We start from the raw sequence: 26,854 nt of genomic DNA, 5'->3' as shown, positions 1-26,854 counted from the left end.
CGATAGCCAAAATCAATAAACTTGATTTCGAACTTTTTCTTTACCCACCCTATTCGCCAGATTTAGCCCCATCAGATTACTTTCTATTTCTAAACTTGAAAAAATGGCTCCGTGGAAAGAAATTTGCCAATAATATTATAAAGAGGTGGAGTCCGAGATTGATGCTTACTTTAAAACATTCGAAGCTTCTTACTATAATATAAAATAGGATATAGAAACCATAAAGCATCGCTGGGAAAAGTGTATCAATCTCAAACGAAGACTATGTTGAGAACTAATGTAATATTTTTAAATTTTGTTTTCTTTAAGTGTTAAATCGGATACTTCTGGAACTATCCTTGTAGATTGTTTGAATTCTAAACATACAGGGTGTCTGTAAAAGGTTTGTACAAAATCCTACCACATATTCCTGGGCTGAGAACATGATGATTTAACTTAATTTATCTAATCCAAAAGTGGACGGTTTTCGAAATACAGGGCATCAAAGTTAAGATTAAAAAAAAAAAAATTAATTACTTCCTTTATAATGCTACTATATGAACGAACTTTCGTATCGGGGGGTTTTTAGGGGCGAAAAATTAGAATCCGTAAACATTTTTAATGAACATTGTAGAGGGCGCTGTCAGCGCTAGATGAACTCTGTTTAAAAGGGCATAACTTTCTTATCCCTCGGTATAAAATTTATTTACAACTAAATTTTTGTTTTTCTACATCTTTTAAAGAAAAAAGGCTTGGCATAAGTCTCTACAGGCACTCCTTGAGATATTTGATTTTTTAAGTTTGCCGCATCTCTAGTGCAGTAACTATTCGTACAGTTAAATACCTCGTAAACTATTTGAAAATGCAATTTTATCTAATAAATCGTGCACTTAATAAGTAACTGTATTTTTTTTTATTGTTCGCTTTTATTAAATGTTCGAAGTGATCTTCGTTAACATCCCTTCAAAGATTAGTTCGACGTAAAAAGTTAAAATGGACCCTCGTCGTTTCTTAAAATATCCACTGAATTTTGAATTCGTTTCCACAAATCCTTTTCGTTATTTACGGGCGTTAAGTATACCATGGACTTTAGAGTCCCCCATAAAAAATAATAAAAGCCGCTTCTCGACCGCACCAAATGTTTGGTGGTTCGGTATGCGCCGATTTGGGAATCTTTCTCTATGCACCCTCACACTTTCACGGCCATTCCCTTGACAAAATCCATAAACTAATATCAGTCATTTCAGCATACGTGTAAGCTTCGGCCATTTTAAAACACGAAATTGCACAAAATTTGAAAATTTATTAACAACCTTGATACGTTTTGACTATTGTAGATATCAACATACTACTGCCGTACGTACCTGCTTTAGACGAGCAAGTAGGATTTTATCAACAAAAAAATACTTCAAATAACTTAAGAAGGCCCATTTTAACTTTTTACGTCGCATTAATCTTTGTAGGGATAAGATCACTTCGAACATTTAATAAAAGCGAACAATAAAAAAAAATACAGTTACTTATTAAGTGCACGATTTATTAGTTAAAATTGCATTTACAAATAGTTTACGAGGTATTCAACTGTACGAATAGTTACTGCACTAGAAATGCGGTAAACTTAAAATATTAAATATCTCAAGGAGTGCTTGTGAAGATTTCTACCAAGACACCTTTTTTCCCTAAAACACGTAGGAAAACACAAATTTAGTCATAAATACATTTTATACCGATGGTTAAAAGAGTTAAGCCCTTTTAAACAGAGTTCATCTAGCGCTGACAGCGCCACCTACAATCGAAAATGTTAACAGATTCTAATTTCTCGCCCCCAAAAACTCTCTGATACAAAATTTCGTTCAGATAGTAGCATTACAAAGGAAGTAATTAATTTTTTTCGATTTTTTAATCTTAACTTTGACGCCCTGTATTTCGAAAATCGTCCACTTTTGAATTAGATAAATTAAGTTAAATCAACATGTTCTCACCCCAGGAATATGTGGTAGGATTTTGTACAGATCTTTTACAGACACCCTGTATATTGGGAGTACATAAATTCTACAGCTTTTGATTTATAGACTTTAAATTGTTCTTAGGAGATGGGGATTCTTATCATAGTAAGTTTTTATTTAATTTAGGTTTATTCAAGACATAAATGAAGCCATAAAATACACAATTTTGATCAAATTCGCCCTAGAATCAATGCACGGCGCCGGTACCATGCTTTAACTTTACTTTGTAAAATTTGCAATATCAACAATATTGAAACCTGTTTTTAACTGTAATAAGTCAAAGCCACCATTGAAATCCCTTATACTTTAATGTACTTATCCCTACTGATCATCAATATGAGCATCCTTGTTTAGAGTGCCAATGAAATCATCGTACAGGTTTAGAAATGTTATATTGTTGTTTGTATATATTTTCCCTTTTTGTATAGAAAAATCAATTTTCAGAGCCAAAATGTAGCAAACACAGTATACAAGAGCAATTGGATGGATCAAACTGAGCAAACAAAGAAACTTTTGTTAATCATGCTTGTGAGAGCTCAGAAGCCCTTGCCTATTGATGTTGGACCCTTTAAGCCTATGAATACAGAGACAGCATTGCTAGTACTCAATTCCCGCTTCATTTATTAATGCTATTTAGAAATTTTAATTTGTTGCAGACAGCAAAGGGAGCCTACATGTATACACAGTTTATGATACAGGTTAAAAGGGCCAAATAAAAATTGCAAACTAAAATCACCGTTATAGGTCAGGTTAGGTTACTATTTTTTTAATGAGAAACTTGAATGCTATGAGTGTAAATAGTGAAACTTGTAAATAAAAACAAATTATTATACTTTGACCTACAAAAGTAATTTGCTAGTACGAGCAATTTTCTTATTTTCATCGAGAAAAATCTAATTCTTATTAAACCTAATAAGTAGGTTGTCCTTCTCAATTAAATATAGATAAAAATATTATGAATTTTTAAACATCGAAAATTTCTGTTCTTTACTTATAATTTAGAGTTCATAAAGTTCTTGTTTAGGCTACACTCTCGAACAAAATGTCAAGTGAAAGCATCTACAAAATATCGAAAATATTTATGATAATTGCAGGGATATGGAAACTAACTCTTTCCTCAAACTTGAATATTCAAAACATGTATTCAGTATACTCAGTGGGAGTACAACTAATCTTTGTCATAAACATCCTATTAATGATATTCCGAATAGGACAAATGCTGCAAGATCACATCTTGGAAGACCTTTACATCAACATTACTCTTATAATCCTAGTCATTGAAATTACATACAAAGTGCTGATTTACATTAAAAACAAAATTCCCTATATGTTTGTGGACATTGTCCGCAAAGAAAAAGCCATCTTGTGTAGTCAGGACAAGGAAATTATGGAATCTTTTTTGAAGGATATCAGGTACTTCAGACTCGCGAGCTTTTGCCAATGCTTCTGCGTCGGATCTGGTATTGTTTGGTTTATAAGCGTAAACGTCTACAAGAAATACTGGGTAGGACTGTTACCGAACGAGCATTTCATGTACGAAATTTGGTTCCCATTTGATGAGGCCAAACACGATCTCTTTGTTACATCCTACAATATAATAATAGCAGGTTTCGGTTTTTGCTTTAATTCTGCTTCAGCAGCTCCCTTGCAAAGTTTAATGGTTTTTGCAGCATCACAATTGAAGATATTACAGATTAAACTGAGGAGATGTATTAATTGCTCAAAGGGAGAAGTCAATCAAAATGTCTTAGAGGAGTGTATTGTTGAACATCAGTTTTTAATTGAGTAAGTAAGAAAGGAGTAAAATAATAATGCATTTTCTAAACTTCGTACACGTGCAATTTAAGGTAAACACACACTTGTGTAACTTTTGTACCTTCAATTACAGTCTTCCCAAACTTATTTTATTCACAACGAAAACGAAACCTTCTTCTAATACTTTTGCCTTGGAAAGGTGTAAAACTTAAGTTTCTAGTTTACAGCTCGGAAATTGTGTTATATGGCTGTTTTAAAACTCATTTTAAACAATCAAACGTTTTTGGTGATGTAATAACTATTGAGTTAGGATTATTTCAATGGATAATGTTCTTATTTGTGTGTGTGTGTGTGTGTGTATAGATTCAAACTTTCGTGCAGATACCAGTCAAAATAATGATAAAAATGAGAAATTGCAAATAATGATATTAAAAAAGGGAGTGATTAAATGAGAAATATTATTGTAGCTTATTCACATACATATATACATAAAAAGCATTAATAGATCAAGAGTTGGTGAACATGTTATGTAATTAGAAGTTCTGTCTCCCTCTTGAGGAATCGGAGCATGAAACTTTAATGACGTGTTACATTGCATAATATGCTGCCTCATGTGTTCGCTTTTATATGAGTATGTATACCTCAATCACTCAACTCCTATCTTCACCTTTGAGGGATAAAATAATCAGCAATGAGAAGTTTTTTTAGTTAAAGGTGCTTATGTACGTTTTTTGGATCTAAGAATTCATCAATAACAGCAAAAAAAAAATGTTTGTTTTTAATGATAGTGAATACTTAAATTTTTCAGTCTTGATCTTTGGAAGAATTAAATTCAAAAATTTTAGATTAAAAGAATAGAAAATCTCGGCAAAAGTCGATATTGCACCATTACTCTCAATTTGGGGCGAATCTAAACACTACTTTTTGGCCCTGATACACCATGGTTTTAAACTCGAGCTATAATAAATACTAATCAATTCTGCATTCTAATTCTCCCATCACAATCTGTACGATTTAAAAGTTGCATGCGAAAACTCTCCTTTCTCCGGGAAAAATTGAGTGGACACTCACTAGCCCCACAGCGCGGAGAACAATGAAACTAAAATTGAAATGTGGGGACCTTCCTCTTGTGTCTGACTTAATTATATTCGATTCTGGTAAAAAACAACAAAAACAGACACAAAACAGTATTACGAAACGTGTTTGAAGGTTGTTTTTTGCTAATAATGACTGTAACTGATCCACTTTTATACAATATTTGACAGGAAGCAATATGAGATATCATGGCGCCATTTATGCACAAGTTTTGATGAACAAATCAATTCCAGTCAATTAAAAACTGTCACTTACCCTTAATTTGTTTAATAGGAATTCTTTTAAACTCACTTATTTACTTTAGTCACTTTTCAACACAAACCATCAGAACATTTCTTCCAAACTTCTCAAACCGCCCGTATCTTTTTTCTAAGATTTCTTTTGTTTTGTTTTGTCGCGACTCACATGATGTGCAGAGATTTGCTTATTGGTCTGTTAATGGCGGCAAAATTCAATTGTTTCTCATCGGCCTGCTTTATTGTTATTGTAGATTATGACGATTTTAAATATATATACGTCCAAAAATGTGTTAATATATGTTTGTTTCTAACGCATTTCTTTCTATAAGTTTCACTTATTACCTACTATTGAATTAGTCTATATGAGTTAAGATGGGGTAACCACATAATACCATATTCAATAACACAGAACGTCTCAATAATATGTGACTGTTCCTGATTTTCTTATTTCAAATGTAGTACCTTTTATATTAATGTATTTTTCGATCAATTCTAAGCATATTTCATCTAGCATGTCTTATATTTAAATTATGCAGATTTTGAAATATTGTCATCCAAGTTGTAATTCAAATAAGAAACATATCATATAAAGCTTTTACAGAGTATCTCATACTATTATATTTATATGAAACATATAGAGCCGTACATTATTAAACGATGCATGGAAGGCTTACAAACTCTTATCTCACATAGGAGCATTATAGATACTTTTTAATCAACCTATTATAGAAACTCATACATTGTAGCTGAAAGTGTGCGGCAGAGAATATTATCACTTTCAAGCTTTATATTTGTCTCCAATTTGAATATGGCTTCATAAACAACTTTTAAAAAACAGAAAAAACTAAATTTTTCCTCTACTAGCTATAAAACACACCATTATTGAGTGTGCTGAACGCTTGCAACGTAGATTTTCTCGCTTTTTTTCGATAAACAGTTGAACAACAGGTGAATAAGGACAGGCATATGGCTCATTATTTACCTAGGGAACTAATCAGCTGCATTGTATATACTTCTGAGATAATATGATTTCAATTTCTCGCAATAGATCCGAAGTATCTCTGTTGGCTATGAGAATCTCACAAAAGGTTGAAACAGAAATGCGCCACAAATATTGCGCCGGTATTTACAGTCTTTTGAACGTCGATTGTGGATTTGATTTTCATTTTCTACCAGTTATTTTAACGAAAACTTAATAAGAGCGCTAATTAAGAACGTCACGTCTTAATCAGCGATACGTGTAGTTCAGCGTTTAAACTTGACGTTCGATACATAATAATGTACTTTACAACCTTGGTGTATAATATACTATTATTTGTCCCAGGTTTGTTGATACTTTGAATAAAGCGATACGAGGCATATTGTTGCTGGATTACATTATGGAGTCAATTAATGGAGCTGGGGGGCTTTTACAACTCTTATCAGTAAAACACATTAATTTATCATAAGGTTTTTAATGATTATTTAATGATTTTTAGGTAAAAAAAGCTGTCGAAATTCCATACTGTTGCCTATTTATCGCTAATGTAATGATTAATATGTCTTTTACAGCATGGAGTGCAAACGGGATAGTCGAACAGGTGAGGATCAGAATTATTTTTAGCTTAGATTTATCAAAATTTAAATTTTTAGAGTGTGAATATAGGCCACGTCATTTATGAGAGCAACTGGATGGATCAGAGCGAGCCAGTAAAGAAAATACTGCTGATAATGATAATGAGGGCGCAGAAACCTTTGACCATTAACATTGGACCTTTCATGCATATGGATGCTCCAGCTACAGTGGCGGTAATTCTTCAAGAATCTTATATAATCTCAAGTCAGAAATTTATCGATTTTAGGCTTTCAAAGCAATGTATAGTTACGCAACTTTCATGAGACAGTTCAGAGCAAAACCGAGTTAAGATAATTGTGACAAATAAAGCTTTCTTTTCGAATTAACGTGTTACAGAAGTTGGCAGAGTTAATGAGCCGATTTAATCTTCAATGGCAAATTCCTTTCGAGAATAAATTTCTTCATGCTTGTATAACTTATCTAATTTTTATACATGGGGCTACTTAATAACTCACATCTTAATGTCAATCAATGTTTTCAATTACCCAATGTTTAAGCGGAATAACAGGGCGTGGCTGCACTTTGATTCATTATTGTAAAGTTCACTTGTTTGCCCCGAAATTGTGGCTTTGTTGTATAATAATGGCCTATATTTCAGTTAAAATATGCTTGCCTACAGAGTAAATTTTTGTGAGCCTGCATTTTGATTTCTAATAAATAAAAATAATACAAAGAATGGCAAAAAATAAAAGAACTTTGTATGTAAATTTATGACTATTGTATGACTCTGCACTTAAATCCAACTGCCAGGTGTTGATCTAGAAAAGTTCGATTACAGGATGTCCAAATAAGTCTAAAATTAAATTTACCAACCCTGATCTCCACTGTATTGGTTCAATTGACACTAGATGCTCGCTATCCCTGAGACAAATTAAGATTATACACGATAGACAAACTCAGTCTAGTGGTTGTTAATTACCTTCGAGGAGCGCGTGATTTTAAAACGGATGGAACTTGATGCGAGTGATTGTTCCTAAGAATTAAAAAAAAATTCTTCCCTCAAATGTATTCAATTGCTTAAAAATTTCTTCAGAATAAATATTCAAATATTAGAAGCTTGCAAAGTCAATTTCTATAGAATTTGCCCTATTACCGACAACGAAAGGAAACGATACGAAAGCTTCTTATTGTTACCTGTTAACAACACGTAGAATTAAGGAGGATAAGCTCACCTGGCACCGGTTATCCTGGAAACGAAGGCAGACAATTTGCTAAAAAGAAAATTGGAAGAATGTTGTTTAATTATAAAAATGAAAGCATAGGTATAAAAGAACTCAAATAAAGGCTAATCGTCGCACGCTTATTAAGAATCCGAAATCTAGGGCAAGGTTCAAACTTCATCCTTGAAGACCGATTCAAGATAATAATATGGGGCCCATTGGGGTATGGGATGACATGGTAATATTACAGACCTTCAGGCATGAAATTGAAAGGCAGAAATAACGACCTTGTTAATAATTATTAATCTCCTACCTTTGTGACCTTGGTGGTGATAAAGAAACAGATGCTTGCGGAATTCTAAAAAAATTAAGAACATTATGAACACAAATTAGTGAGTTGAATAATATTTACCGTGAAAGAGGGCTTGTCCACGTTATGGGGATATTTTCGGACCTCTCAGGAGATCTATGGATAATGAAGACTAATAGTATATTGATCTATAATGTGGGTCTTAATGCCATATCTTACGCACTACATGGAGTGGTCCATATTCTGTCATCCTCAATTAATAAACTTTGGCGAGAATTTCTTGGAAAGACATATGAAGAGTTAATATAATAGTGATTAAACATTTTCGAGACGTACCGATGCCTCAAAGAAGTAAGTGAATGGCACATGTCTACTCCCTTGGCTTCTTTATAGAAACCAGTGAGACTGATTGCAACTGGATTAGTTGCAATAAATACTAGGATAAGAAAACAACTTCCAAAGGCAATGGCAGTCTGCAAAATTGTTCTCTTTTATCGATAAGTCCATAAGATCAAAAAATACTTACCAAAGGATCAAACGTCAATTTACACATGTAAATCCTGGAGGCGTGAAAAACATCCCACAAGGGGCGGCATTTTCCGATTTCCTTAGTCACCTTTTTCAAGGCGTGCTTATGCAGCTGTTCTAAGTAGTTTCCAATCCTCCCAATAAATTCTCTTCTCACCTACAAACAAACGCAAAATATGGCCTAATAAAGCCGCTACTGGGGGTTATTATAAAAAGCTGACTTTCCTCGAGCGAAAAAATGCCGGAAATCTTTCAATTTTCTCATTCTGAATACCGTTCCGAGTTAATAAAAGTGACGTGATCAATCAACGTCGCTGGTATTTGCCTCTTTCTGGACAATCAGAAAGAGCAAACCGTCCAGCTAGTAAATCATTTTCTTTTGTGCCAAGGCCCATTTAACCAATTTAGGTCCTGGCTTCGGTAGTCGCGTCTTATTTGAACTTCCCCGAATCGCCTTTTGTGGGATATTTTCTCAATGGAAGCTTGATGAGTTTTCATTGTTCTTTCAATATGCAGCGAAACGAGGAGATAAATATATGCTGACTAATTAGGGCGATATAATAAACTTTTGTTACTTTTATTACTAACAACTGAATTAAAAACAATGCATTAATTACCATCTCGGATAGGTTGGTCCCCTGATGATCCAGGAAAAACTGTATGGTTTTCAGATGGGACAGTGATTGATCGACTCGCCTATTCAACGGTGGCAGCAATACTTCTAGCATGGTTATTTTGTATAGAATCCTGCTTCTGAGGTCGTTTCGCCTTTGCATCGTGTCCTGTGCCACGTTGCGCACGGAAAAGGCCTGAAAGCAGGGACGTTTAACTACAGATAACAAGATATGGCAAAAAGGAAAATTGAGGACCCGGGCAATTTGTCATTATAACTGAAGTCACAATGGAATAGATCCTGCGGAGCTGCCTCGCAGGGCAAAAAGTATGAATAAGTTTGTTATTAAGTTAGTTCAGGATTTTAATGGTTCTCTGTTTCAACTACCGCTCGAGAAAAAGAATATTAAGGACGGTGTAGGTTTGTGGATGATGGATGAAGGAGGACAATGCAATTTGAGCACTGTAACAAGAAAAGCGCTATAAATTTGACGAAAATATTACCAAATTCTCAACTCTTCTACTTATAACAGGATCAATCAATTGCCTAGCAATATTATTCAGTTGATCAGCGAATGATCCCAAGTCTTTCCCTCGTAATGAAGCAGAGATTATCTCTCTGTAATATGTGAAATTTGCTGCTGTATTCGAGGCCAGTATCTGAAAAAGGTCAAAATATCATGACAGTAAATATTAAAACTAAGTCTATTAATACGAATAATTTCGCTAATGAATAACTACAGAGTGATCATTTAAATTTCATATCTAGACAGCTGTAAAATTTTACACAAGAAGAAATAGAAGATAAAATGTAGGTCGTAGCTTGATCAGATGCCGCAAAATGACCTTAAAATTAATTTTTGATAAAGGAGTCGAGTGAGGTTATGTTGCTTTATTTACTTTTAATTTTCAAAAATTCAACTATAAACATTAAGGCTATTTTTTAACAACGCAAGTCTAATTGTTCGAAAAATTCATAATAATTGCTAAAAATGTTGTCCACTCACAAATTTAGGTTCTTTTTGAGAATTCTGTTACAGGTACCACAAGATAAGTCGTTCTGCTGTAACAATCTCCTCAAGTAAGTATTCGGGTTTCCATGCATTATCTGTCTTACATTTTCTACATTATCAGGAGTTCGTCTCTTTGGTTTTCCGCTGTCTGACTTTCTCTAAATGCTGCCGGTTTCACGGAATAAATGTGCAACATACTTCAGTGTATTTGCGAAGTTCAGTTCATCTGTTACAACTTCAGGGAATTTTTCACGAAATTCTCGAAAACAGAATTGAACTTCATAAACCCATTTTCCATTAATTTGATGTCCATTACGAAAATAAGCTTCAATCATAAATGTTTTTTATTCGTACGTGAACACCATTTTGCGGTAGGTACAAGAACACGAATTTAAACAAACGATATTTTGATGTTAAAAAAGACCAATTTTTTATAAAACGGATAAAATTAATAAAATAACGGAGAAAGGAAAACGAAAAATGCAAAGGCCGAATGGTAAATAATCAAAGTAATAAATAATGATTGGCTAAATGTTTTCGGAAGAAGCGTTTCGGCATGAAAAATTAGCAAATGATCTGGTTACTTAGATAACCAAATATACTCAAACGATAATCGACATACGTTCGTTTTTTCAACAAATTCCACAGCTTACTAGATATAAAATTTAAATGATTTCTCTGTATGTTGCATACTGAATTTCTGGTCTATATACCAGTCTAAAATAGCTGTTAATCAAAGAGTTAGACACACACAAAATAATGAATTAAAAATGACTCTTAAAATTTCAATAGAAATATAGACATGATAGATTAATATCGACAGGACAGAGGAAAAAATTGAAAAACAAATATCATTGGTATCATCAACGAAGATGGAGCATAGCATGAAGTATACAGACAAAGATAAGGCTGACGCATTTGTCGGGCACTTTTAAGAGGCCTTCGATATTTCAACAAATCCTAAGTGTGATGAACATAACTGGAATTTGAACGACTGCTGCCATAATTATTGTTTTAACAATATAGACACCGAATATAATAAAACACTACTTTTCATATCAACAAAACAGCAGTGGGAAAAAACAAAATAATAAGTAAAATTTTGAAGAGCTTAAGAAGTCCAGAAACTCGCGAGTTGATATTAAACCATCTGAACAACTGTATTATAAATAAAACAATTTTCCAGACATGGGCAAAAGTTATAATAATACCGATCCCAAAAAAATCGACTTGGCAATACACAAATGCAATGTAGACCTATTACTTTATTCTCGGTGATAAACAAAGTTCTTGAACACATAATAAATAACAAACGCTTAACAAAATATTTTAAAATGTACACATTTCCTGATTAAATTAACTGTATTTTACTTAATAATTTGCGACACTGTCTGTCGCCATATGCTTGGTTGCATAACATTTCGCTTTTGTTTTACTCGAGCTTCGCAACTGGGGAAGTTACCGAAAACTTCCGAATGGCCACTGATTTGAATTACAGTTTGCCCAGTTAAAACAAAAACAAATCAGTGACAAATGGCGATTATAGAGAGGCGAAATTGACTTAAAAAGCTTTATTCAAACGGTTTCCCAGTTATTTATACCTGTTTAGTTCTTGAAATGTTGTGAAAGTGTCTCGGGTGTTTTCCATGTATGTGCTCATGATATTGGTAAGTTTGCACGTTTAACTTTACATTAATTCAATGTTTGATGAAAGACTTCAGTGGATGAGGTAAAGTTGTAATTGAAATTTTGCTTTCGCAGCTAAGTATTTTAATCGTGTATAGGAGTGACTGGGAAGTTTTGCAGTTTACCGTTTCTTTACGGGGAAATAGAACGTTGTTGTGTTTTCCTGTAATTGCAAATTCAAATTCATGCACACTTGTTTAAATATATCGTAATGTCTGTGATCTTACAGTGGGAGAGGGAGAATTAACACGGTTTGAAGAAAAACATATGTATGTGAGCTTTCATAAAGAAAGTGATATGGGGTTGGTTATTAATTCATTTAATGCAAGAGCAATAAACCTGTTATCTTACAAGGATGGTGCTATGTCTTATCCTTGGGCATATGTGGTATGTCACAGACACCTATGAATGTCCCATTGAAGATTGACTAAACTTGTACTAGTTAAAGTAGATCGTTGCTTTAAAAGATAAAGAAGGTCTGTTTATCATATGGGGGTGTGAAGAGAATGACTAAGGGATGTAAGCGTGGGAAGAATGTGGAAGGTTGAGCGATTATTTTTGAAGATAAACAGATACACGGGGATGTCTCCGACACCTTGTATGGGGGGGGGGGGGGGGGTGCATTCTATTCCCAATCTTGGTCGAATAAAGAAGTCTTGCGTAAATTTGTGTTTTTTTTATTTTCCGAAGAAAGGAATATTTTTTTTCTTACATGTATAAGAAGAATAAAACTAGAAGTGACTATTTTTTCCCCACCGATGCGGGTATTTTCTCCTTTTTACAATGCATGTAATGTTGTTATTTGTTATATGATAATAATCTAATTATTTTACCATAAAAAGTAATATACAGGGTATCCTGAAATGAAAGGAAAATATTTTAACGTCAGAACCCAAGGTCAAGAACATAACATAAAAGTCATATGAAAATAGATCCACCAACGTTTAGTTAATGAAATACCGGGTGTTAAAGTTAATATACCGGGTTATTCACGGTCGATGTTAGGTTAGACGTTTTCAGAAGACTGATATCACGATCTTTCTGAAAATTTGCATATATAGATAAATGAACTTGCTCTGTTGACTTAAAATATATTCAGTAATGCAGCGTTGCTGATTCTATCAGAAAGTACTAGTATCTCCGATATTTTAAATAGTACGCCCCGTATATTTTTTTCATTTTTGGGTTCTATATTTCGTTCCAATAATTTCTGTATTTAACTTCCTATACCTATCTCTAGCGGTTTTCTGAATATTATTTAGTTTTCTTATTTTTTGTTCAAAGTGAGGCCTTTAAATAAAACCCCTTCTATAACGTGATTTGAATTCACAGAAGGACAAAATTTGGAATATAATTTGTGAAAGGTCCATCAATTTGTGACATGTAAATAAGAATGTTTTGTCTTATACAGGGTGGCTCAAAATTAATGGTTTTACGGATAGACAGTAAAAGTGTCTAAAGTGTGTTTGTTCAAATGGAACCCTCTGTATATACTAGCCATGCTGAAAGACAATTCAATTTCCTTTAAAATGATGTGTTATGTCGCTATACCTAAACCATCACGTTTCGAAAATAAATGCTGTTTTGTCTTTAAATTGAATGATTTAATTATATTTGCCAAAGGTGGCTCTGCGATGTCATGAAAATTATGCAATTGTTTGAACAGTTTGACAGGCGACGTTGTTAAAAAAGTTAAATGCAGAAATTATTGGAGCGAAATATAGAACCCAAAAATGAAAAAATATACAGGGTGTTCCATTTAAAATATCGGAGATGTTAGTACTTTCTAATATAACCGGCAGCGCTGCATTACTGAAAATATTTTAAGTCGATAGAGCAAATTCATTTATCTATATATGCAAATTTTCAGAAAGATCGTGTTATCAGTCTTCCAAAAACGTCTAATCTATCATCGACCGTGAATCATCCGTTATACAGTGTGGTAGAGTGCGAGCACAACATCAGATGTATATTTTATTTAACAACAAATATCCGGATAGACCAATAAACCAATCAGTAGTCAGCAAAATTGAGAAAAAGTTTCGACATATTAATTCTGTTGAAGATAAGCCGAATGCTGGACGTTCTGTGATTAGTGGGATAAAAAATTAAATGTTTTACTATCATAGCTGTACGAGAAAATCCATTTAGTAGCATTCGGCAACTTAGTCACGATTACGATTTTCTTATTGTCTTATGGATAAACGTATTGTGATACAACTTTTATTTGAAATTAAACCTTCACGAAGTCAAACAATAACTAACAAACATGAAAATGTTATGTAATAAACGAATAATAGCACCTTTTCTATAAAAATGAATAAATAAACCTACCAAATAAATCAACAAAATACTATTCTGATCCGTTTAGTGGATGTCTTTCTTTTATTTTTAGGTACCATAAAGAAAAATATGTTTTTGAGAATTTATCAAAAAAATTGTTATATGTATACAGGGTGTTCCAGTTTATAGTAGCAGGACTTTAACAGTCGATAGAAGACCTTTTCTTAAGATGAAAATGTTATATAAATATATATTGAAAACGGCTCGGTTTTTGAGATACGGGGTGGCAAACTTGACTTTTTTTTTCATTTTTTTAAAATAATTCACTCAAATATTAAGACACAGCCATGAAATTTGATATTTTGGGATTTTTCGCAGTGCCGAATTTATATTTATTAAAATTTTCGTCAAATTTACAGAGGGCGCCATATGAAACATACTAGTGAATATTTAAATTATGGTAATTTTTTTGTGTCTCCTTGTAGCAACTATTTTTTAATCAAAATGGATTCGCCGTTCATTTTTTTCTAAAAAAAGGTACTCTTGTTATAAATTGCTAAATGTTTTCGAGATATTTTCAATTTGGTCCTTAGCAGTACGACTGGCTTCCACAAGGGAGTTGTGATTTGATAGTAAATCATTTATTTTGCCAATTTTTATATGTTTAATAAATGCTAAAATATTTTTTAAATTCATTTATCAATGTTATTAATTATTATGACTATTACATTTAATATTATTTATTTATTAACATTTTAATATTTTGGAAAAAAATTAATACCAAACACTTTTTAATTGTTAATTAATACAAAACAAAGAAAGTTTTCACTTTGAATATTTACTTTAAATTAGAGCCAAATTAGTTTCAGATTAGTTGGAATATGATTACTTCTTTGTTTTGTATTAATTAACAATTAAAAAGTGTTTGGTATTAATTTTTTTCCAAAATATTAAAATGTTAATAAATAAATAATATTAAATGTAATAGTCATAATAATTAATAACATTGATAAATGAATTTAAAAAATATTTTAGCATTTATTAAACATATAAAAATTGGCAAAATAAATGATTTACTATCAAATCACAACTCCCTTGTGGAAGCCAGTCGTACTGCTAAGGACCACATTGAAAATATCTCGAAAACATTTAGCAATTTATAACAAGAGTACCTTTTTTAGAAAAAAATGAACGGCGAATCCATTTTGATTAAAAAATAGTTGCTACAAGGAGACACAAAAAAATTACCATAATTTAAATATTCACTAGTATGTTTCATATGGCGCCCTCTGTAAATTTGACGAAAATTTTAATAAATATAAATTCGGCACTGCGAAAAATCCCAAAATATCAAATTTCATGGCTGTGTCTTAATATTTGAGTGAATTATTTTAAAAAAATGAAAAAAAAAAGTCAAGTTTGCCACCCTGTATCTCAAAAACCGAGCCGTTTTCAATATATATTTATATAACATTTTCATCTTAAGAAAAGGTCTTCTATCGACTGTTAAAGTCCTGCTACTATAAATTGGAACACCCTGTATAATAACATAGTAAAAAAGTTTAAGTCCCGTACATAAAGGAGTGTGCTTTTTCACATAAAACGATTAAAAACAAGGATTACTATTTAAAAAAATTAACACTGATATTATATCCGGAACAAAGATGATGTCACGTCTAATATTATACGACCAAATTATGTGGAATTGTAAATTAAAGTCGACGTGTCCAAGCATTTTTTGTTATTTTAATCTAGACCGAGAAAATGAATTTATTCGATATTTTATGTACACCTTACAAATAAAGTTCTAAACTGATTCTAAATATCGATAATGTATTGCTTTTCTGGTGTAGAATAAAAATTTCGAGAGTGTAAAAGATTACAACTTCATATGGTCTCTATTGGCTTTCAAGGTATTTACAAAAATACTGAATAATAGATGGGATTTTCTATTAATTGACTTACAGTTTCTTAGATTTTATATTCAGATTTTACAGCTTTGGAAAAGAAACATTTTGAAAAGTAAAAGGAGGTGACACTTGAAAAAGCAATATCCGGTAAAAATCTATTGTGGAGGACATAATGTGTAATATAAATACACTAGAAAACTTATAATAATGTGAAACATTTTCCAAGCTACAAAGTTAAATTTAGACACCCTGTATAATTATTTCAACAAGAAAGTGTGATGGCTGTGAACCTATTGTTGTATGAATTTTTGGTTATTTTCTCGACACAGAAATCTGGTTATTACCTCGTTATTTTATACATTTCAGGAGATCTTGTACAAATTTCAAAATACCTGTAATTTCAACTGCAACCCTGGACTCAATATTTCAACTCTAGTGTGAGCAGTCGCAAATTCCTCAAGTAAAACATTTAAATCTTCCCACTTCTTATAATTGAAAATCGTATCCACATCTAAATGATTTTTGAGATGGAACGTATGGTATGCTGGTTGATCTCTCTGGCAAGCTTTTAAAACCTCGGCAATTTTAATACTACCATTTTCAGTAGAAAGAGCTTGAAAGAGGCCAGTTTTAGGATACAACAGGCCTTCGGCATCCAGGAATTTACTGACAATATTGTAATGGGGATGGTCATACAGGGGATGGCATAATATAGTATTTCCATGTCCTCCAATTAGTAGTGAAATCATTCCTAAAAGAAAGTGTTGGAATTTTATTGTAAAAAGGGAAGTTTGCTTGCCTATTGCGCAAACCAAAAGGCAACCAAAGCAGCAAAACGCTACTCCCGATTTCAAATAACAGGCATTTTTTGATGTTAACTTGCAGCCACAAGGGGCTCCAAATAACAGCAGACCCCAAGCCAAAGAAACTACTGCTGCCGTACCTGAAATGTGTTTTTTTTATTCCTACAGCCTTAGAGCCAAGTTAAAATATTCATTGTTTTTGGGCGATATGTTACCCCACAGCCTAAAAAAAAAAACAAAAACAATGTCCGGGTGAAATTCGAGACCATTATGCAAATCTCCGTTTAAATCATATCCCTTCGGCACCCTCGTTTTGAGAAGAATAATGGAATTGCATAGATTTTCTTCCCATTTATCCTAGAAATATTTCAAATCTTATTTAAAAGCAGGTTTTTATCACTTTATTGTCGGGTAAGCCTGTAGAACACCAAACAAGCCTCGCTCATCTAATATTCCTTAAAGATTGAGCTTCTTTCAAGAGGTCTCAAGAAAACGAAAGTTTCCATTTAAGGTTTCATGCCCGCTGGAAAGCAAATATTCCTCCTGAATAGGAATTTTATAACCTAGAGCAAGAGCCATTAAACCGGATAACACGGGGGTTGTTACTTCTTTCAGGCAGGAACGAACATATGCATTACTTATGAAAGTTGAGTGGTTTAAGGGAACTAGGTCCTTGCAAAGTTACTTTTTGAAGCATCTTGGGTTGGGATTCTGTTACAGAATCGTCGTTTAATTTTGTCAAATTTGTCATGTTCTCTTTTACGATTTATCAAACATTCGACTCGTTATAAACCTAAACGTGGTTTCTGGATTCGGTAACATATTTCATTCATCAACACTGTTTCAGTAACACTAATGAAAATGTCCCACACGTGATTAATCGCATCATTTTATGCGCTAATAAATCAGAGGTTAGGCCTTTTTGCATTTACCTATATGTGAGGGAATTAACAATTACTTTTCGAGTTATGGATTACATGTTGTTACTAATTTAGAATAGGTAATTAATATTATCAATAATACTCCTGCATTCCAACAGCATTTAATAATGCCTAAAACACCGTCGGATAGTTGGATTCAAATTAAGTTTTCATGTGAGCTTAAACAATCACCCTATGTATAAGGTAATGCAAAGGATTACCTAATATGGCCATCCAACGCCACAAATCCCACTTAACGACGTCGTTGGCGAGAGCGAAAATTGCTTTCTGGCTCTCGGTTACCTCTTCTAGAAGATTCCTGGCCACGATGTCCAGCTCGTGTGTGGATTTGTAAACTTGCGACCGTTTTCTGTTTAATACTTCTTTGAAATCTGGAAATTTTGACAATTTAAGAAGTGTAAATGCAAATGGCAACACTGTGGTTCTCTTTTGTTAAAAAAAAATACCAAGGCGCAAATGGCACACGATAGGTGTCACTATAAAAGTGCGGTTGCCAGATTATGTATATATTCCTTAGAATCCTACCTGACACAAACGAAACAGATTCTTGAACAATTCTTGCAGGAACGTGTCCATAAGCTTTCTTAGCAATTTCTACGCTGAAATTAAACGTTCCTTCATTACTGCTAATCCTGGCAAGTTGTAGCACTTTATTGTCCCTGGTCACCTGAAATAATCAATTAAATGGATTCATTCATCCAAGATAATCCTAAGATAATGTGGGGTTACGACACACACTCGAGTGCACTCCTTAATGGAAATTGTTCATAATAACGTTGGCAACAGACCTACATTTGCAGGATAACGTTGAAATATATGAACAGAAGCCGTTATAGATGTAGATAAGGGGCGCAGCCTGGATTATGTATTACCGAGTAAAATTACCATAATTATAGTGTCTTAGACTTACATTATCCAATTGCAAGGGCACATCGTACCCTGAAAACTGAACTGCGAAGCACAAAGGACGGTCTTTAGGTACGCATTGCTGCTGAATAGCTAGGAATTGACGGGACACGTCTTGTAGCTGAGTGTGGAGGATTGCACTGAGTTGGATAGCTAAGTTGCAGTCTGCTAGCAAGTCGGAGATTTGGAGAGATACTTTGGAAGCTTCTGCAAGAGGTTGTTGTCCAGTTAGTTCAGGTTAGTTCGGATTATTTGATTTGATTTTTGATCTGGTTATAAATTGCGTCACTACTCACTACAAATGGTTAAACTATTTGTCTTAGATTGATAACTTCCTTAATCAATGGAAACATTGAGGGCTTCCATCTTGTAAAAAAACATAGGTGTCGTTTTCAACTTTTAATTTGCAGGAATTTTCAAAAAATGTAGGTTTATCGACTTTATATCGCCAACATTTCAGGAGCGTGTTTGATATTATCGTTTGGTTCTGTGACCAAAGGTAGAAAAAACCTCAGCACCCCCCAATGTCGGACGCATCCCAGTGGATGTTCCATACGCCTCTGATATAAAATGTCGCAAGTTATTATTATTTTTTTAATTTACGAGAGATGAAGACATTTAAAGGTTGCATGATTTAGAAGATTACGTACATCGTTTTTCCCATATGTTTTCCATAATTTAGTCATTTTGTTGCAAATTTTTGAAAATCGATGAGCATTTTTTTAAGATTTCACTTTCCAGAAATTTTCTAAACATTGGGAAGTTTTCGCTTTATTTCACTAATATTAAGTATATTAAGTAGATGTCCAGTATGCCTCTAATTTCATTTTCATGAAATTACTAATTTTTCTAGTTAAAGGGAAATTTAGAAGTTGCACAATTTAAAAAATCATGAGCACATATTTTTTAGTTTCCAGCAATTTTTCAATAATTTAGTTGCCTTGTCTTTATTTGATCTATATTTTAGTAAACGTCCTGTAGGCCTTTGATGTCACTTTACTCAATTAATTTTTTTCCTCAAATAGAGAAAACACGTAGATGTTACTACCTATAGAAAACCCTCAGCGTTACTTTTACTTTTAGGAGAAAATGTATCGGAGATGCACTAAATGTACTTAAAATGCTAGAAGAGTATCAAAAAATACGAAAGTATTAAATTTAAAAGCATATCCTGCAAAATTGCAATGTGGTGAAGCTACAAAAACTGCGGTAGGGGTTTATCCTTCGGGTGCATCTTATAGAAACGGGTTTTATCCTTCGATTGCTACCAACCAATTGCCAGTTCCTGCAGACCTATGAGAGCCAAATCCAACCCTGTTTCTAAAGACAATCGTTGCTGATAGGGCCTTCCCAAGCGCAAATCCATATCTGCAATTGAAATAAGCCTAAATTACATGTAGAAAGAAAAGCAGTAGAAAGTTTGGTGTTATACGATACAATCTGAAAGGAAATCCCCGGATAAGCCGAGCCCTTGCGAAACTCAAGATAGGAACTCATTAAGTTCAACCATTACTCAGATTTTATTACCGCCCTTATACAATCCGTGTTCTTGGGCCATTAGACGTGATAAATATTCCATTTTAGTCTGGTTAAAATGTAATTTTGTTCAACACAGATTTTAATTATTAAGAATCACTACCTTCTAACTCCTTCCTGATGGCTTCCATGGTCAGATCAGTAGCTGACGTAGTGGCAAAAGAAATCTGCAAGTGGGTATTTCTTATGAAAGTTTCAAGATCTTCATAGATTATGTTGACTGCATGAGGAGCTTTTGACAGTGAGTTGGTCATTTGCTCGTTAGCGACAAGGATTAGGATCAAAGGGCATCTATAAATATTTGACCACGTTAGAGACGTTATCTTTGTAAGAGCTCCATACTCACAACATTAAAACCAGAAACAAGTGCAGTAAACACCCAAGGGTTTTCTCGGTCCATTGTCTGGAACTAACCAGAGATGCATTAGGAAACGCCTCGGGATCGCTTACATTCAAAGGGGTCAAAAAGGCGGCGACAACTCCGACTGGTAGACTAACAGAGAGTATTGTCCAGAAAATTATCCAGACGACGAGAAGTATTTCCCACTTTATGATCTAAATGTCATATATTAAAGTGTCGAGCTTAGCTGGAAGTTTGGTTTTTACCTGAATTATCCAGATGTGTCTGGACTGCTGGAAAACTTCTCGGAATATATCTGAAAAATCAGAAATTTTATGGCATTGGAAGTTTCAAATTTTGATGCTCTCTAATTCTCTAAACACTATCACAATTATTTAATTTCAGTAAACTTTAATCCACTTGTCCACAAAAGCTTTATATTTACTCTCAAAACGTTTATATTTTGAGAATTGCGAAAATAACACAGAGAGAGAAACCTTCTGGAAATCTACTTGACATCATATATGTGGCTATTCACCCGCGTCGATCAAATGGCCGAGGGCACTGTATAAAAGATTTCATTCCCTCCAAGACTCAAATAAAGAGTTTCAAATATGATTTCTCCGGAAAAGTGGTTCAGGAGTCATATCCGAGAACCATTTTTTTCCCGAAGATATGTAAAATTCAATTACTTGACGTCACCGCGCGACTCATCCACAAACCTGGAAACTCGGGTTTTCCCGGAAAAGCAATCTGCAAATATTTAACGTTTAATAAGCGGAAAATCCGGGAAAAGCAAACATGAATATTTCCGTCCAGGGGCCGAGTTCATCAGTTTATGACATTTAAATTTCTGGAATTTAAGCCTAATAGTAATTCGTTGGTTGTTGGAATTGCCATTTCTGTGGAACATACCGTTTTAATTAACTTTAATGATTTTCAAACAAGTTTTTCCAAGATGGAATTAATTAGGGTACTTATAATGTAAACCCAACAGCCCTTAAACGACATTTAAACGAAGCTTACCAATGGGAAATTCACTCGGTAACAGATATCCCATTAAGCTGGAAAATGGCTCGAAAAGGAGAAGTTGATCCTTGAGCTGCAACTCATGGATTTTTAAGTCGTCTCCTTTGGGAGTATCCAGGAACTGCAATCCAGAGTTGTCTGAATTGTTGCCCGTCAAGTTGTCGTTAGCCGGTTCTTTAACCTTCGTTTGTTCCAAGGTAATTGGGATGACTGAGGTGGATACTTTCTCTCTAAAAGTACTTAATACATGACACTCAAGATCGTATAAGAGTTAAATGTCCGACTTTGAGGAGAAGGGATAAATTTATAAGTTTAATAAATGACGACCAGTATATCATAATGAAACTTTAAAACCAAAGTGGCATTTGAAACCGTCCTTCTTGAGAAATATGTTCCTTTTTCCAGTTGCTAAGTAAACTGTCAACTTTCATCTTATATTTTCCTGATGTGAAAACAGCATTTTCTCCGGAAAATGGACGAAGGCGAGGGCGAGATTTATTGGTCTTTTTCAAAAGATAACCGGGATGTTGCACCTAGAATATAATTGACAGGCAATCTAGAGTACAGAATCGAAATCGATTTTGGCGTTTGCGGTTCACAGTTGCTTCAGGGCTTTTTTTACATATGTCAGTTTACATGAACGTTTTTTAAATGTTTAATAATCTCCCTCAATTGCACAGATACAAATATTTTACCCTTATCTACGGCTTTCGTTGAAAGCACCAATTCAATTTTCAATCATTTTAAACATCATAATCTCAAGTTACACATAAACACACTTTACGAGTAAAAATATTATTAGATAACATTCTTATTTGACCTTAAAATATGATAAACTAGTTCAGTATAATAATGTCTAACGTTGCTGTAATAGGTTGTGGTGTTATAGGACTAACATCTGCCCTTGAGATACAACGAAAGATTGAAAATGTCAAAGTCACTATATTTGCCGACAAATTCAGCCCTAATACGACTAGTGACATAGCGGCAGGTTTATGGGAACCTTATTTGCTAGCAGAAAACTCTGAAGAAGATGTTATTAGATGGTCTGGGGAAACTTTTCGTCTAGTTAAAAAACTATGGACTGAAGGTAACAGTGACTGCATACAGGGTGTTTCCTAAATGTTAGGCAAAAATTTAGAGGGCTATTCTCTAAGTAGTTTTAAGAATTTTTTGTCCTTCGATGATTTTTGGAAAAATGCTTTGTTTCCTAAATACAAAATGATAAATGTTTTTCGTGAAATTTATTAAAAGCTACAATAATTGTTCAAAATGGCTGCCACCAGCTTGGATGCCTGCTTCTAATCTTCTCCTTATTGACAGCCGAACTCTTTCAAAAATACCAGAACTGTTTTTTAATGAATTGCACCCATCTATTATGCGATTTTTCAAATCTTCCAGGTTTCCCATTAGATTAGTGTAAACTAATGATTTTAAATTACCCCATAGGAAATAGTCCAGAGGGTTCATGTCTGGGGATTTAACTGGCCATAAGTGAAGTCCACCACGATCAATCCAGCGATCTCTATATGTTTCCATTAAAAATTCTTGAGCAATCATACTAAAAAGCACTGGTGCTCCATCGTGTATAAAACACATTGCATTTCTAGTTGCCAGTGTTACATCTTCAAAGAATTCAGGAAGCGATTGTTCCAAAAAGTTACGATAAACTGCGTCTGTGACTCTTTCTGGTACAAATATTGGCCCAATTAGCCAATCATCCACAATTTCAACTCAAACGTTTAACTAAAATTGGTGTTGAAAATTAACTTCTAGTACTTCATGTGGATTTTCTTTGGCCCATGCATCATTGTTATGAAAATTTCTTATTGTATTTCTCGAGAAATTTGCTTCATGGGTAAAAAGAATCGACAGTAGTTGCGGAATTTGCACCAATGTGTGCAAAAACCATTGACAAAATGCAATCCTCAGGGGAAAATAGTAGAAAATAGAAGTAGAAAGAAGAGCCTGAATACGTTTTATGTGGTACGGGTACAACAAATTTTCCCTCAAAACTTTCCACACAGTCCTATTATTAACATCCAAAACACTTCTAATATTTCTAGCAGAATTACCTGGATTTTCCTCTATTATGTTTAGCACATTTTTCTCCAATTCTACCGTTTTTACTGTCTCTGGTCTTCCTGCACTTTCATTTCCTTTTAATGTACCTGTTTCCCGAACACGTAGATGAATTCTTTCGAACATTTACGATTTGGAAATCGTTCAATGTAAAATTGCCTGACCCGTAACGAATTTCCACCGGCAAGTCCATACATGAAATCATCAGTTAGTCAGTGATCTCTCAGCGTTCATATAGGTATTCATAATTAAAAAAAATTAAAAGTGACAAATTTGGAAACGTATTCAAATTAAATGACGTTCAACGTGTTTACTAGTATTGTTTTCGAGAGTCACACTATCTTGCTACGCTTATTTTAACCATTTTAATAAAAAAGAAAAAATTAGTCAATAAACATTTATGACCTTGTATCTAGGGAACAAAGCATTTTTCCTAAAAATCATCAAAGGACAAAAAATTCTTAAAATTACTCAAAGAATAGCCTCCTAAATTGTTGTCTAATATTTAAAGAACATCCTGTATATGCATTTATGAATTATGAATTTCAGAAGCTTGGCAAGTGGTATTTTTAGGAAAATCGGTATGTGATGTAGATGATTCATTATACGTTTAATGCAAATTTATAACTTTTTTATCTTTAAAGTTAAATACATCAGAGTGTTCCCCGTTTTTAGTTATGTCTTTCTGATAAACTCTTGCCACTATCAATTTCAGTACAGTTCTCCCTAAGTTCGAGAAATATAGAAATTTAAAAAAACTGTAATATCCTTATGTTGAAACTAGACCCCTCGATGTAAAACTCGTTTCAGCAAATTTTACTAAATAAGTGATTGCAGTTCTCCATTTTGACGTAGTTGTAATTCAGTTCCAAAAAAATGAAATTAAAGAGAAATTTCAAATTCCTTATTTTGAAAGATAGACTCGTCGACATAGTACTTATTTTGAGCTATTTCTCTAGAAAAGACGATGCCATTATCAGTTCTGACATCGCTGTAATTTAGTTCCAGAAAATTGAAATTTCAGGAAATCATAATTTCTTTATTTTTAATAGTAGGTCTCTCTACGTCTTAGTCATTTTGAACTCTTTGTTTAGAAAAGACGATGATATTATCAATAGTATCAGTAATAGCTCTAATAAAGTAGCTGTCGCTTAGTTCAAAATAAAACGGAATTTCTAAAAAATATAACTTCTTCATTTTTTGAAATGAACCTCTCAATATTGTACTAATTTTTAGCTAATGTTTCTCAAAAAAGGCACTCTCACTTTTGATGGGACTGTTATTCATTTAAAAAAGATGAAAATTTCTAAAAATTATACTTTTTGGATGTTAAAGGTAAACGGCTCTATATAGCACTCGTTTCTCACTTTTTTTTTCAGAAAAAACGATTTCATTATTAGTTCTGATGTATGTACTTATAACTCAGTTAGAGATAAGTTCCTGTCCCTGTAAGGTAGCTTTGATTTTGCACTTGCGGGGTTTTTGAAATATATAATTCGCAATATGTGGGGAAGGTATTGTTTAAAAAAAATTCAAGGAAAAGCACACGAGGCTGGCATTTGTTTACAACCCATTGTTAACCTATTCAACAGCAAGAATTACTCCATCCCCAAATGGGTCAGTGTTACATTGGGCTACAGCGAACTCTCCGACCGTCATTTGCAAACTTTGAGTAAACAGTACGGACAAAGTTTCACAGGAGGATTTATGTTCGTCGGTTTCACTTGGGAACCGGCCATATTTCTCCCTTATTTGCAGGTTTGTAGACCCTTTAACAGTTAAAAAAAACCCTCTTCGTATCTTGAAAACATTTGCAAGAATTTGTAGCTAATGAAATAAAGCCCTCGAGAGCATATTGCGAAAACGGCGCATAGTTAGAAGTAGTTCGGCTCGAGCAAGCCAGAATGCAAACTGTCTTATATGCAAATAATTTAATATTTGGTATGAAGTTCCGACACAAGAACTACACTAAAGTTTAATTCAGCACCTTTGTTCTGGCTAGACAGCAGAGTTTGGGCAGAAATTGCTCCATAATTCCTCCCTTTTAGGACCTCTATCTGACGCATATTTAATACCGGTATTGTCGGGTATAATGTTCCACTGAAGTTGGCAATAATAACCAAAACACTTTTCTTCTGAGTGTCTCGAAATTGCACAGCTTAATTTCTCTGTTATTCAGCGAGAATTCGTCGGAAAGAAGGGCACTATTACAAAACGACGTATAGAAGGATTTAACGAACTGGAAGGGTTCGATGCAGTTGTAAATTGCACCGGATTCGGGGCTCGATTCCTCTCAGCTGATGGGGCGGTTGTCCCCTTTAGGGGTCAAGTGATGCGAGTGAAAATGCCCTGGCAATATTGCACTTATTTAGTGCAGTGTGATGAGGAGAAGAATTCCTGCTATGTCATACTAAACCGAGATTTCGTAGTTGTCGGTAAGAGTCAATCAATTAAAATCCTCTTAACTTTAGCTGGAAAATTGTAGGAGGTACTAAACAATCTAGTTTTGATACAACACCAAACAAAGCAGACACTAATAGAATTTTGAGAAATTCCCTTAAGATCACTCCATCGATAAAAAATAGTGTGTTCGCAAATGAAGTGGTGGGTTTAAGACCATCGAGATATAAAGTGAGACTAGAACAAGAAGTAGTAAAGACAGCTAATGGAAAATTCCTGAAAGTGATACATAACTATGGCCATGGAGGAGCTGGAATTACCCTGGCAATTGGATGTGCCAAAGAAGCAGCTGAGATTGTAAAACGTGTATTGAACATTGATAAACCAAAGTTATAAGTTTTATTTAGTAATTAGTACCTTTCATTCGCACACATCACGGAAAAAACTTCACCCTTTTCAATGCACAATTTCGTCGTATTCATTTCACAGCTTATGTGATTTGTTATAAAGTACAGAAAGTAAAATAAAGTGATTTTCAAAAAACTCATCATCTTTATGGAACTTTCACTATAATTTCTTTGCTCTGAACGGCGATTTCTTTACTAAACTTTGTGTCTGTGGAGTAG

At 33.7% G+C, this 26,854-nt stretch overlaps 4 protein-coding genes across 4 annotated transcripts in view; 3 read left to right on the top strand and 1 right to left on the bottom strand.

Moving 5' to 3' along the window:
• LOC136410343 (rab-like protein 6) overlaps positions 1 to 8,980 on the top strand; it is a 58,710-nt gene extending 49,730 nt beyond the window's left edge. Inside the window, exon 12 of the transcript XR_010752229.1 lies at positions 8,971 to 8,980. The gene's annotated coding sequence lies outside the window, so the exon portion shown is untranslated. The remainder of the gene's footprint in view (positions 1 to 8,970) is intronic.
• LOC136410422 (odorant receptor 30a-like) lies at positions 2,975 to 6,998 on the top strand. Its single transcript, XM_066392580.1, has 5 exons — positions 2,975 to 3,770; positions 6,399 to 6,498; positions 6,553 to 6,654; positions 6,707 to 6,862; positions 6,916 to 6,998. Exons 1-5 carry the CDS (start codon positions 3,028 to 3,030, stop codon positions 6,976 to 6,978), a joined length of 1,164 nt encoding a protein of 387 aa, XP_066248677.1. The 5' UTR covers positions 2,975 to 3,027; the 3' UTR covers positions 6,979 to 6,998.
• prom (prominin) lies at positions 6,565 to 26,804 on the bottom strand. The gene is made up of 18 exons (XM_066392457.1): positions 26,646 to 26,804; positions 21,744 to 21,976; positions 20,984 to 21,033; positions 20,724 to 20,932; positions 20,481 to 20,668; positions 20,114 to 20,209; positions 18,846 to 19,048; positions 18,461 to 18,602; positions 18,136 to 18,306; positions 16,584 to 17,134; positions 9,804 to 9,959; positions 9,305 to 9,496; positions 8,686 to 8,844; positions 8,496 to 8,632; positions 8,379 to 8,438; positions 8,262 to 8,315; positions 8,163 to 8,207; positions 6,565 to 6,677 (listed from the first exon to the last, which is right to left on the bottom strand). Exons 1-18 carry the CDS (start codon positions 26,777 to 26,779, stop codon positions 6,674 to 6,676), a joined length of 2,784 nt encoding a protein of 927 aa, XP_066248554.1. The 5' UTR covers positions 26,780 to 26,804; the 3' UTR covers positions 6,565 to 6,673.
• Positions 22,573 to 26,756, top strand: Daao2 (D-amino acid oxidase 2). Its single transcript, XM_066392549.1, has 4 exons — positions 22,573 to 22,836; positions 25,366 to 25,586; positions 26,008 to 26,263; positions 26,314 to 26,756. Exons 1-4 carry the CDS (start codon positions 22,599 to 22,601, stop codon positions 26,622 to 26,624), a joined length of 1,026 nt encoding a protein of 341 aa, XP_066248646.1. The 5' UTR covers positions 22,573 to 22,598; the 3' UTR covers positions 26,625 to 26,756.
• Positions 26,805 to 26,854: the final 50 nt, after the last annotated feature.

Source organism: Euwallacea similis, chromosome 1 (genome assembly GCF_039881205.1).
Source record: "Euwallacea similis isolate ESF13 chromosome 1, ESF131.1, whole genome shotgun sequence".
Classification (NCBI taxonomy): Eukaryota; Metazoa; Arthropoda; class Insecta; order Coleoptera; family Curculionidae; genus Euwallacea; species Euwallacea similis.
Note: the sequence above shows the minus strand (reverse complement) of the source record. Positions and strands in the feature narration are given on the sequence as shown.

Excerpts from the sequence above, each read along its gene's own strand:
- LOC136410422 (XM_066392580.1), top strand. The coding sequence starts at position 3,028 with ATGTCAAGTGAAAGCATCTACAAAATATCGAAAATATTTATGATAATT. Across the intron at positions 6,499-6,552 it reads GGCTTTTACAACTCTTATCA|GTAAAAAAAGCTGTCGAAAT; the intron begins GTAAAACACATT and ends AATGATTTTTAG. Across the intron at positions 6,863-6,915 it reads ATGCTCCAGCTACAGTGGCG|GCTTTCAAAGCAATGTATAG; the intron begins GTAATTCTTCAA and ends TATCGATTTTAG.
- Daao2 (XM_066392549.1), top strand. The coding sequence starts at position 22,599 with ATGTCTAACGTTGCTGTAATAGGTTGTGGTGTTATAGGACTAACATCT. Across the intron at positions 22,837-25,365 it reads TAAAAAACTATGGACTGAAG|GAAAAGCACACGAGGCTGGC; the intron begins GTAACAGTGACT and ends AAAAAATTCAAG. Across the intron at positions 26,264-26,313 it reads CCGAGATTTCGTAGTTGTCG|GAGGTACTAAACAATCTAGT; the intron begins GTAAGAGTCAAT and ends GGAAAATTGTAG.
- prom (XM_066392457.1), bottom strand. The coding sequence starts at position 26,779 with ATGATGAGTTTTTTGAAAATCACTTTATTTTACTTTCTGTACTTTATA. Across the intron at positions 20,210-20,480 it reads CATCAGGAAGGAGTTAGAAG|ATATGGATTTGCGCTTGGGA; the intron begins GTAGTGATTCTT and ends TTTCAATTGCAG. Across the intron at positions 18,307-18,460 it reads ATCTGTTTCGTTTGTGTCAG|ATTTCAAAGAAGTATTAAAC; the intron begins GTAGGATTCTAA and ends CAAAATTTCCAG.